At 41.3% G+C, this 13,388-nt stretch overlaps 1 protein-coding gene across 3 annotated transcripts in view; it reads right to left on the reverse strand.

Moving 5' to 3' along the window:
* The window catches only part of rnf19a (ring finger protein 19A, RBR E3 ubiquitin protein ligase), a 28,116-nt gene extending 14,728 nt beyond the window's left edge, over positions 1–13,388 (reverse strand). Inside the window, exon 1 of one of the 3 annotated variants that reach the window (XM_077008322.1) lies at positions 13,126–13,388. In XM_077008322.1, the coding sequence (XP_076864437.1) occupies positions 13,126–13,156 (31 nt within the window). In that variant the 5' untranslated portion in view covers positions 13,157–13,388. Of the gene's footprint in view, positions 1–12,694; positions 12,973–13,125 lie in introns of those variants that run through there. The other 2 variants (XM_077008321.1, XM_077008323.1) reach the window with 2 other exon arrangements.

Genomic DNA, 13,388 nt, shown 5'->3' on the forward strand with positions numbered 1-13,388 from the left:
ACGCATCTCACGCACGCGGCTCACGCATCTCAAGCAGTCTCATATGTTTTCAAACAGATGAAAACAGACAAATGATGCAACAGTTCTGACAGCCCACATTAGTTAAGCCAAGGTCAGGTTTTAACTCTGGGGGTTTTTCTTGGCATACCAAAGAATGGTTACGAATGACCAAGGTCAGTTTAAGGTTTCTGTATGCTACAGTTGTCAAAAGGACGCAATTTCTAAAGACATAGGGGAGGGTCTACTTTTAAATAATTTCTGTAAACAAGCAGCTATAATTCTGCGTAGCTCCCTCACAATCCCTACTGAAAGTCAGACACACACACGCGCGCACACAGGCAAACTTCCCCATCACACATACTTATCTCTGCCAGGACCCTCTCCCTCTCCCCCCCCGACACACAAACCACAGCTGGGCAATTTCACACCGTCTAGTCAAAGCACACAGGGCTGGGTTCTGAGGAAACAGCGAGCAGGACAAAGTCCTCCCGCACAGAACAAACCGCGAGACCTTCTGTGGAGTTTCTGGGGGAAACTCAAGTCCCATGAAGCATAGTCTTCCAACAAAACAAAAAAGAAGAAAAAAAACGACCATAGAAAGAACCCTGAAAACAGGCGTGTGCCATTAAACAGGCAGGGTAGGGGTGGGAGAGCAGGGGAGATCCGGCGCTGAAGAGCACAGTGAGGGAACCAGAGGCAGGGTGGGTCTGTCCTGCTGGAGGACACCAGACATGGATCCACCCCAGAGGAGCAGACCTGGGCCTCTCAGGTCTACACACCGACGGTCTACCCCGTCTTCAGAGCACCTGGGGGCCGAGCACAGGGCCAAATGACACTGAACCCTAGCACTAATATGGAAGCCAATAGGAGTAGGTTTTAACTACGAGAGCTATACGTTAATGTTTCAGTGTGCAACTGTCAACCAGCTCTTTTTTTAATTTATTCATTTTCTTTAATTTATTCATTTATTTCTTTTTTTAGGGCGAAAGTCACATGGTTGAATAATCTATAGCGCAGTACTTTCCAACTACCACATACAAATTGCTTTTCTGAATGACCAGTCATGGCAGTTTACTGCATCAATGTTTGTGTTGCAAGTGACTTGCACTCAAGGCAATTAACACTATTGCAATACAGATTGTATCAATTCACCATTACCAGACAGACATCTATTTCATGAAAAATAGTCATAAATAAACTGTAAATGCACTTTGAATTTCATATTGTTTGTACATGGACAATATAAAATACATGTTGGGGTTTTCATATCACGAGTCAAACTGAACTACTCGAGATAGGTACACCACAAACTCAAAAGTATTTGCACTTTAATATTACCAGCATCAGTAAAAGTGTGTTTATTCTGGTTATGAAGCAACTACAGGCACCTGCACCTGATCTCCAGTGACCATGAGAGATAAAGGCTACCCAAACAAGTCCACAGATACATAACAGTACAAAAGTTTGACTTGTGCATTGCCTCTGGCTAATCAGACATCTGTGATGGAATAACAACTTCAATACTGTGTTTAAGAATATGAGCAATAGCGTTAAAGGCAACTCCACTAATGTCATTTTCCTGGTAATTCTGCAAACAACTTTTGGGTTCATTACAGCTCATACAGGGGTGTGTGTAAAGAAAAATACTCATTAATTGTTAATTTGTGCATTATTGTACAACATACACAAGTGAAAAGTGTGTGTATATTATAATATATATATATATATATATATATATATATATATATATATATATATATATATATATATATATATATATATAAACACACTGGTCAGACATCTGAAATGAAGAAAAAGTACAAAACCAACAAACAACAAAAAACGCGCAACTCAAAAACATTTTCTGAGTCCATGGTACGTGTGTGTGTGTGTGTGTGTGTGTGTGTGTGTGCATTAACGTGATGGTGCCTTTGAGATGCAGCCATAACAACCCTGCCAGTCTGCTGACATAAGGGTGTGGGAGTACAATGGGTTTGCCATTCTCATAATAGTTATGAGTAAGCAAAACAAAGTCAGTTTAAATACTGGAAAGTAGCCATAATAAGAAAGTTATCTATCAAAGCACCCCAACATCAGAAAATGTATCCCAACTTTACTTTTTATATATTATTAGCATTTCTTTAGCCCACATTTTAATTATCGTAAGTGCAGTGATACCCACCTTTAAGACACAAAATGTCTTTCATCAGCCAAAGAAATGTAATGCCTCAATCTGAAATTTCATTCAAAGTTAATGGAATAGTGTAAATAAATGTTTTAGCATTTGTGTAATGTAAATGCTGCTTTAGCAAATTTATAGTGCAGTATTGGGACATTAAATTTAATACATCTATTAGAGCATAAACCATAAAGTCTTATTTGAAATATGAAGGAAGTTGAACAATAACGGTTTTTACACCAAAATAATGTATTTATCTGTGCTCAAAGAGATGTTTTCATAAAGTTCTCAGCAACTAACCAAATGACTTGAGTTATTAATGTTAATTACCACATAATAAAATTAATCGAGACTGTTTATGGTTGATTTTAAGGCATACTTATAAAATAAACAGTCAATAATGGGTAAAAATGCATCAACTAGCTTCTTTCATTCATCTTTAGCTTCCAACATTTTTTTAATATTCAGTTTAAAATGTAAACTATAAAATGGGTAGTTCCAGACCAAGAGTCTGATTGGCTCAGCCAAGATGGAAAACCTTTGACTTCTGCACAATGACTGGATTCTACATTAATGTGATTCTAGGTTTTCTAGATAGTATAGACACATTTTCCATGTTACTTTGCAACAAAAGCTTGTTTGTACACTACAATGCCTTGGAGAAGGTTTTTGTGGATACTGTTGATAATTAATTATTTAATGAGCATGGGTGCTGTTTAATACATTGTTTATGTTGCCGCTTTGCATACTACCTTAAACCTCCTTACCCATTATTAAATTATTGTAACGCATAACCGATGGCTTATTGCTTTATCATCTAACATTTTGATAAGTTGCAACCAATTCTTTTTGTCCATTCTGCAATTGATCTTAATTAATAGCATTGAGTACCTGTTAATTTTTTTTAGGCATTTTGCTTTCTGGTCATTAGGGGCATGAGTGTTCAAAGAGGTGAGATTGGGCCAGTGGTGTCTTTTTTGAAAACCAGATTTAAAGGAACTCAAAGTTCCAGTTAAAACTGTTTTAATTCAAAAGTAATAGGGGTGATTCTATTTTAAATTATTTATGACAACTTGTGTCAACAGCATAACATGAAACTCTTGAGATATATCTGAAGAAATTAGTCACCTGGAGTTCTTTTTTTTACATGTGAAAATGCAAGATTAAATGATTACAGAAGCGCTCCGTGTTGATTTTATCATGTACATCACATATTACAAGCAAGCAAGTTAGAATATTAACTTAAACCACTTCCAGCAAAGCCTCTACCTGCATTATTCAAAACAGCCTTTCTTGGACGTAATCTACCCACAGAACTAGCTGCTTTCTTAAATGTGATAAATGGGAGGATGATCACTCCTCACAGGCAGCTGGGTATTCACTGCACACTCCAGTGTTCAGCATTGTAGGCACCACTGATGTAGCTACCTGGTTACCCAGATACCAGTCTACCTACTGCAGAGATTCTTTGAGCATGTATTTCAACAACAGTATCAGTCAATGTGCAAAAATGCCTGCTAGTTGATGAACAAACTGCAGGATGGTTATCATAAAATGCCCCTAGAGTCACATTAGCATGCTCGCTAGATAGCATTAACTAGATACCTAGCAAGGTAAGCAGACAAGAGGAGTTTAAGAGGTTACTCACAGTACTTAGCTAGGTTTACAGCAGAAAAAGGTCAATATAACAATACCTACAAATGCATCCTCGCACCAATACCTCTTAGCTAGTGTATTTGTTACAGCAAAGCACTTTAAAGAAAGTGTACACCCACACAAACTAACTGGATTTATACAAACCTCTGCAACTATCACGAAGTGACTCAAATGCAGACATTCGTGTAAGTAAACATAATTGTTGAGGTGAACACAGGCAGTATTTCTATGGTTCAAATGCTGTCATGCCGCAGTACACCAACACTCATGGATGTGCTATAGACTATGGAACCACACACACATGAAACCTCTCAACTTCAGCTGACCTACCTCAACCTTCTCTGCAACTATCCCAAAAAGACCAAGAGGTAGACCAGCAGAAACATGCACATCAATAATAATCAAAAAACCTGATATTGGCTAATGTGTCAGCTAGATAGAACAGTGGCTACCTAGACAACTCGCCAATGCATGTTTCAGTAAATTAACAACACATCAGTAAGTGAAAATGCCTCTTCTAGGCCTTTAAATACTAGCTTTAATATAAAAATGCAGACAAGCAAAACAGATCTGATCGCAGTAACGGCTGGATGTTTTCTGAGGGCCTGATGCCCACATTCAATTCCTCTTAAACAGGTCATTCTTCTGAGTAAAGCACAGATGGATCCCGACGAGGGCCGAGTGTCCAATGTGACGCGCATGTTGAAATCGCTCGGTCGGTCTCAGCGTGCAGACAACGCAGCCAAAAAGCTGCAAACCCTTGAAACAAGCGAAGAGCGAAGAGACAGAGACGGGAGCGGACGACCGCCGTGCGTTAATGTTCAACAGGTGTGCAGGGGAGATGAGTCTCACCTGCCAGGGCTGAGTGATCTCCAGGAGGGCAGGCCCGGGCAGCACCTCAGCCCGATACAGCACTGGCAGGGACGCTCAGTGGCCGAGCTCAGGACGGGGCGGAGGTATGCGGCCACGCTCCACATCTGCTCAGAGGCTGCAAGAACACGGACTGTGCTAGATGCTTATGTAAGCATGACGAAAGCGTGGAGCGGTGTGATGGAAACTGGAAAAACCCCTGTGCTACTGAATATATGTGTGTGTGTGTGTGTGTGAGGGGTCTAAGGCCTTTTTTGTAAAGAGTGGCACAGCTATTTACAGCCATAAAAAGCTTGTACTGTTCCAATTACTGACAGTAAATACTTTTACAGTAAACACACACGACCAAAGTCTTTGGTTCCAGAATATTGACACTCTTACTGGGCAGCCTGAGAAACAGGTGAACTTGCACAAACTCCGATAACTAGACTTGCTACCTAGAAATCTAGTACCTCTAGATAAGGTGAGCTGGGTCAGAGGGAGAAGATTCCCCTAGACAATAGGGAAAATAACATTAGACGTCTGAGAATTTTACAGTGTGTGTATACACCAAGATCAAGTTCACATTGCCCACAAACGTCATTACTTGGGAAACAAGTGATTTGTGCTTGAGGGAAACGGTTTACTTTCTCAGGAGTATTGAGGACACACACACACACACACACACAGCTTTGAACAGTGTGAATAAGGCAGGCATAGAAAGCTACAGGATTTCAGTAATGGGCTTATTAAGAGGAATTTCCTGACACATTCCAACCTTGAGGACAGATTTCCTGCAACACTGCCAATGCACATTCAGACCTTCAGGACCTTCAGCTGAACAGAAGGGAGCAGAGCCATCCACCCCCACCCGCAGAACCACGCCCCTCTCGCGCGGAGCTCCCGCGGAACCACGCCCCTCTCGCGCGGAGCTCCCGCGGAACCACGCCCCTCTCGCGCGGAGCTCTCTGTTGACTTGTGGGTACTCTTCTGAGCAGTTTGAGCCCCTGAAGCCAAAAGGAGAAACTATACCCTCCAGCCTCCAAACCTGTCAACAGTCTTATTTTTTTATCTGAAATGTAATCCAGCACCATCTCGATTTAACCAGAAAAGAACAGTTTACTTAAACACTCATTCATGCCACAGCCTTCATATGAAACAAATCTAAACAAAACTGCTCCCTGGCCAACCACACTTGAGGTTGAGAGCTAGATGTCCAGGCTACATGTCCAACTAACCAAAGTACATAATGCTCAACCAGCAGTCAGATGCTGAAATTCACACAAGTAACACGTGTTTAAACATTGTACCAATGTTAAAATGCCAATTTTAACTGCTGCTATATCCCAAATTTCAGCCTTAAGATCAGTCAGAAGAAGATACCAGCATTTCATATGGCTCACCTGAAAACACGGGTCACAGACTGAAACAAAACACTTGTCTTACAACAGTCGAGACAGTCCAAAAAAAGAGGAATGACTATAGCAGCACCTGTGAAATTCAATCTGCTTGAAGTCAGGCCCACACACAAACACACACATGAGCACACACACATTATGTAGTTGTACAAATTCACAATAAACAAACACTCAAACATCCCCCATTACCTAGCTACGTTTCTTACCACACATTTAACCAAAACATACCTATGAACTCACTGAAAACTTTCTAGTTTCTTCTCTTGAAGGTGAATTCCATCGAAACAGCATAGTTTTACAAGTTCGTCAGTACAACGTAAGGAAATGTAAACTGAAAATGTAAGTGTTTTGCATGCAGTGTCATGTTCTATTCTTCACAGAGAGCAGGCATGTGGCTTATTTCACTTATCTACATGCATACTGAAAACCAAATGACTTCTGACAAGCTGTGAAACGACCTCTGTTTATTTTCCATACATGGCAGCGAATCGATGTTTCCGAAAGCAGCAATGTTGTTGGTTTGCCAGTAAAGACTGTGAAAACAAGGCAAACGTCAACACTGAACAATCCCAGAATGCATTAAGAGTACAGAAGGCATTTGGAATACTCTATAGATATTTCCTCAGCATATTTTTATCAGCTCAGTATTTAATTGAACAAGCTTCACTTTTTTTAAAAAATTATTATTAGTGTGAATGACATAAAATTTTAATTGGATGATGAGACATGGATGTGGTTAGGGCTGCCACAAACGATTATTTTTATAGTCGACTAATCACCGATTAATTTTTATGATTAGTCGACTAATCGGATCGTGCGTTAATTGAATATAAAACATACAGCTTATCACACTAGAATGCAACTGCTATTATATAATCATCATTAGATTTCAGCTAAAAATATAAACAAGATCATAGTTCATTAAACCTTTAATGAAATATGCAACTTGTTGCAACAATTATTAAAATAAGTATTAGGCACTGGCTTAAACAACGCAAAAATAAATACATTAATAAAGAATTTTTTTTTTAGGTTTTTCTTTCTTTCATTTGTCTCTGGCATCAAACATAGCTACATATAAATCAAATTAGGTAGGTACCTGAAACTAAGGAATTATTCACAAAAATAAAGTTTTGGTCTCACTGACGTTACAAAAAACACACGAATGCGTGCTAAGGCTAATGAAACAAATCGCAATCACTAACGTTAACTTTTACAGTTACCACGATAAGTAAGTACAAAGTTAACGCTCTGTTTACGGTAACGTTAGCAGCTAACTAGCGATTTAGATTACAGAGATGACGGTCCCTCTTCATCATTGTCACAATAAGCCACAACATGCTTCAGGTGCTCGTACATCGCGGTTGTGCTGCCGTGGAAGGAAAGTTCTGCCTTGCAGATATTGCACGCGTTTCGGAACCCGGTTACGGAAAATGAGCCCACACTTTTGAGTTCCGTAGCCGGGTAGCCATGATACCAGTCTGTATAATGTCCCGGGATGTCGTCCACTGTCTACCTCGGTTTCCACTACTGCGCATGTGTGTTAGGGACAGAAAGGCAGACGCGACCGCAGCAGTATGGAGAGAAAAAAAAAAAAAAAAAACACGACGCATCGACTATTAAATTAGTCGTCGACTATTTTAATAGTCGACATAATCGTGACTAGTCGACTAATCATGGCAGCCCAGTATGTGGTACACCATGGAGACATGACAACAAAAGATCTGCATGAGAAGACCTTCCACTCAGGACATCTTCACACATCTCAGAACATTTCCGTTCATCACTAGTACACATTCACTCTTCAATGATGTACATTATTAATACATCAGTCATTTGCTGGATTTACTGGATTAATCCACCTTTGAAACAGTTGAGTGCGAACAGCAGCCTGCATGGGAGCCACGTTTTCTGGAGGTCTAAACAGACACTCCAGGGCAGACCCATCACACACGTGTGGAGCAGAAGTTGCCGCCCCGAGTCTCGCAGGCTTAATCTCAGCGAAGTTTCATACGTGGGTCTGAATGAGGGACATTAGCGTGTCAGCAGTGCTCAGCAACCCAGACGCCACCCATTCACCTGGTCCACCAGAGCTCCTTCTGGGTTTATATTTAGTCCCAATCAAGCGCGGATAACCCTTAGACTTTCTATGTTTAGCCCGTCTCCCGCTTAAGGCCAGCATGAGTAAGTGGAGATGCTTTAAGAAACATTATCAGGGTTTCCCATTAATGAGCTGAAGAATGTTTCATGTCGTTGCGGGAACAGCACCCCGCTGCTTCACCCAAACCTCCCTCCTCCCCCTCCACCCAGACGCCCTACTGCTTCACCCCCCCCCACCCCTCCACCCAGAGGGTTCAGAATCTACCTTTCAGTGGGAAACGGCGGTTATCTTTCACTCTGAAACTGCAGGTATGCAATCACACTATGGAGTAATGACTTCATAATTACACTAGCTGCTAGGGACCAGATAAGTGGAGATAGGGCCACAAAAAGTATTTGACTAATGCACTTGCAGCGATAGTAGGATTAGATTAGTGCAGAATCATGTGCTGATAGACTCTCGCCCTTCACATTGCACAAGCACCCAGCAGCAGGGCTTAGCGTTAGCATCAGCCCCTCTCAAGACACACTCCACACTGAAGACACACTGTCAGCTTACCTGCGCCCAGCACCAAGCCCACTTTAAACCACCGAAGAGCCTGAGCAGCTGAGATTATTTAGGTTAACGAGTAACCAGACGATGAAGATCAAAGTGAGGCACAGATCAGTGCAGAAACAGCAGTTCCACCATGAAGGCCCCGGTGTTCGTGCATGCCAGGGCCCGGGGCCACTTCACACCAGCAGCTGCTGCCGTTCTTAACCTGCCTGGTCGGGCGGCTCCCTTTTTTCTTGTGCAATGACACTTCCGGAGAACATTCCACTGGGGAAAGTGCCTGGTGGTAGTATTAGGGGAGCAATGAATAATCAAGGTGGTCAACTAAAATCAGCAACCGGATTGTTTACCGGCAAACTGAATTCCGGATTTGTAGCGACGTCATGGGTCTTCTTACTGGAATGTACGGTAGCACGAAGGTAACAAACCATTTCACTCTTAACTCGGTCCAAAAGATGATGTGGACGACGCTGACCTCACCTGGTATGGAAACTGGCCATCTAGAATCATCTAAAAACATTATAAAACTAGACTGTGTTAAAGTTCAAATTAGTTACACAATTTACCCAGGCTTGTTCAATCATCCAGAGAAGCAACGTACGTACAGTCTTTCTTCATGTTATGACCTGTAACATTTTGAACTTTAAGATACACTTTCTGTTTCTCTTGAGGACATCTGATCTCTCGTTATCTGACAGGTTAACGTCATACGAGAGCACACATGGGAATGAGGAGTGGTCACCATGCATTTCCTTAGTAATGCAATCTGTAGTTAAGCAAAAAAACACAAATACAAATAAATTAATATTTTTTTCCCAGTGGGAATGGTAATATTTTCCACAGTATTCCTGTGGGAATGGTAATAAAACGTTGATGTGGTACCAGTAGGAGTGCAGACTTCCACATAGACTCGTCCAAAACATTCTCAGTCTTTGTACTGAGATGAGGGGTTTGTTTATTTGTTTTTTTAAATAAAATAGCTAAAATAGGGCAGAAATGTGCCCTAAATGTACAATCCTAAATTGTCCTGGTGACATTTATGGTTGGAGAATGTGTTGGTGCAGAGAGCATTAAGTTTAGGAAACACTGGAGAATTTGATACACTCCAAATCACATGCACATGTACCCAATGTGAGCTGCATTCAAACAATTTATGGGTTTGTAGGATTTTGTTTAAATGTGTCTGGAAGAGCGAGAGCGCCCTAATAGCTCACACCTCCATTTTATTTATTGTTAAAGTGGGATGGGCAAAATGTATTTAGAACATTCCAATAAACTACACAAGACTCGAAATGCAAAACAGAACATCTCGACTGTTGATTTTGAAAAATGAAATACTAAAGGTTAATATAAATGCATCTCAAATGCATGGCAAAGAGGAGCAGTGTGCATATTTCTGTCCTTGCCCTGTTTATTGCTGCAATTTTAGATAGATCCTTTGATTAATTAAAAGAAATTCGTTAATTAAAGAAAATGTCTGTAACCATCACATTTTATTGCTGCTTATTTATTTATCCATGACTGAAATATTAAAAATTTATATTAATATAGAAGATCCACTGAGTGAGTGTGCGACAGAACAGTCAACAGGTCGAACCTAACAGCCAATAGATTATTCAGCTGCTAAGTAAAGTCGTTGGTCACTGCCCTGGTTATTATGACTACTCAACACTGGTTGTGATGACTACCATCTCCCCCAGGCACTGTTTTCTGCCCTTTGTCTTCTACAGTTCAACTGCCCAGTACCTACCCACCTGGGTATATCCTTACTCCAAAAAATGCGCTCTTTCTTTTTACCTGCATCTCGTGTTCACAAAATACTTGTGGCAAGTACATCTGCAAACAAGGTTCATGAACTTCCATAAGCCTTGAACTGAACTAAACTGGAAAACAAGCTGGAAAGAACCTGGCACCAATGGTCCATCATACATTATAGCGCACTTTCCTTTCCGGCCAAGAGTTCGATGACCCTGTTACTGAAACTGTATCAGCACACGATGCAATGCTCACGACCTTCCAGTAACCAGGAGTGCATCTTCGTGAACCCAGGAGAGCAGCACACACTGCACTTGACAAACTGAAGCACAGCGGTAAGACCAGCTGCATCACAGCGAGTGACTGACACGGCAACAAAACAATGAACAATGAGTGTGTGAACTCTGCGTACTGTGTGTCTGTACATATTCAGAATACATTTCAACCCTAATAGGTTTATAGATTTAAAAAATAAACAAAAAGAGTACAAGTTTCAGGTAACAACATTTTGACCATGTCACTTTTCTATTATAACATTGTACTATAATGGAAATAAACTAAAATATTACATTCATTATATATTGTGCCTGCAGCCTTCCAAGTTCATGTTTTAAACATTTGTTAAAACATTGACAAAACACTAATCTCAACTTTTGGTTAATATCACTCAGGCTTGAACAATACACCTTGAAACAATGGAACCTGGAAACAGACCGTTTCAAGCTCTCACAATGAATTCTTAAATGTGTGCAGCACTCTTTTGCAAAAGTTTCCATCTGCAAGATGCTCTCTGGTCTGGTAAATTCATCATCACTTAACCAACAAGACCTGCGACAGCAAGAATAAATGGATAAGGCTACCTCTTGTAATAATAAAACGGACTATAGTCCACTAGTTAGAATGCAACAAATGTGGACTAGTCCCAGATAACCTCCTGATGATTGAACACCCTTCTCTGGTATACAGTGCACACTGTTCCGTCACTGCAGCAAAAAGAAAACAACTTCAAGGCTTTGATTAACCCTGTTGTGAGAGAATGAGTGAGTAAGCATGAGTGAGTGATACCACTAACTAGATTTTCCACACACTACTCAGGCTGACATGGAAAATTAAATGAGTGTGTTTATGGGATTCCTAGTTACCAAAAACAAGCATGATTGCCAGGATTCAAAACACGGTACTCCTCGGTCCTGATCGTTTATAAGCTAGAACTCAGCAGTTGAGGCTACTTAGAACATGAGTGTATCACCTTAATATGTTATAAGGAAAATTCTCATTAATTCATATGGTTTGGTGTGCTGTTGAAATGACATCATGGTTTCTCAGAACAGGAAATGGACACAATCAACAATCACGCGCACAGCCACACACTGCAGTGCCAAGGAAGAATAAGCTGTTTCCACACAGGCTTTAAAATAAAACGCTGTTCAGTTCTCACCACTTTAAGAAACTGCCAAGAAAACAGAACTTCTAACAGTTAATAACCTTCGCTTAGGGCCGCTGGCAAATTTACAACTGCTATTAAACACACAACTCTCACTCAAGATATGAGTAATAAAGTAGGCCAGAATGGTGACAGAACAGAATTGAAAGAGAAAATGTCTCCGCATCAACTAATTTATCCAACATTCAACCTTCATTACAAACACTCCCTGATTAGGTAGGGTTTGTTTTTTAATCCAACTTGCTAGTTACCCTGAAATAAGTAATACAATAAACTCTACCTCTCCGCAACTTTAACCATTTTTTCCTAAAAAACGAAATTACTAAAATCCCTCATCGACTCACAACCAAACTTTATATTGCGATTCAAACAGAGTTTAAGAGGAAGATTTTGAAAATCAAACAGTAAATTAGCCGGTGTCATATCAAGAAACCTGTATTTCCTAAACATGATCCACGTTATTATCCGCACCGTTTGTTACCTTTGGGAAACAGGCAGCTAACGTTTACAAACCAACACAACCACAAGTTATTATATACCCCATAAAGACTCTAGCTAGCGCGTTAAACAGCGATTACAAAGTTGGTCATCCAGCCAGTCTAACCGACAGTGATCCCACCGACCTCACAAGAGCCCCTCGACTCGAGGCCAACCAGGCAAAGGTTTCACGTTGGTGTTAAGGACGCACTTATATCACACCGACCGGACGTGTGAAACAATCTGTACCAAAACGAGATTACCTGGAGAAAACACCCCGGGCTAGCCAGCGTGCTAATGTAGCCGCGCTCCGCCCGCTAGCCGCACAGCGAGGCCCGCCTCAGCCCTTTGGTTCCGGCTAGCGAGAAACCAGCGACCCGTTGTCCAGAAACACGTAACCCAGCGAGCTAAGCTGCTAACTGGGTTAGAGAACTGGTCATATTTGGTAAATTAACTAACGCTTTCGGCAAGGACTACTTAAATCACAACCGGCCGGCCCGACACGACGTCTTATTGAAGACCGAGTTCTTCGGTCGGTCTTCCCCGTCTGTGGTGCTTTGTGTCGCGAGCTATGCTATGCTACCAGGTTAGCTACCTCACGACGGTTAGCCAACTAGCCGTAGCCGAAGTTGTGAAAATATCTGGGCTGTCGCAAGAAAAAAAAAACACGATATATTTCTCAAACACGTCTTACCTTTAGAGTTACCCACGTAGCAGCATTTCATGCCAAACTAAGCAAATAAAAAGCGACAGCAGCCTCGGTTAAGTAAATGATAAAAGTGCTTTTTCCCAGTTGTTCGTCGGTTGAAAGTTGGGCCGAGTCGGCCGCCCGTCCCGTAGTGTCGTCGCTCCGACTCACGCGCCACCTCCGACGACTCCTCAAACTGTTTCAAAACGGTCTCGCGAGAGGCGTCGCGACGAGGCACCGCTCCCAAATACCAAGACGTAAGAACTTGT

This window comes from Brachyhypopomus gauderio, chromosome 6, assembly GCF_052324685.1.
Source record: "Brachyhypopomus gauderio isolate BG-103 chromosome 6, BGAUD_0.2, whole genome shotgun sequence".
NCBI classification, from domain to species: Eukaryota; Metazoa; Chordata; class Actinopteri; order Gymnotiformes; family Hypopomidae; genus Brachyhypopomus; species Brachyhypopomus gauderio.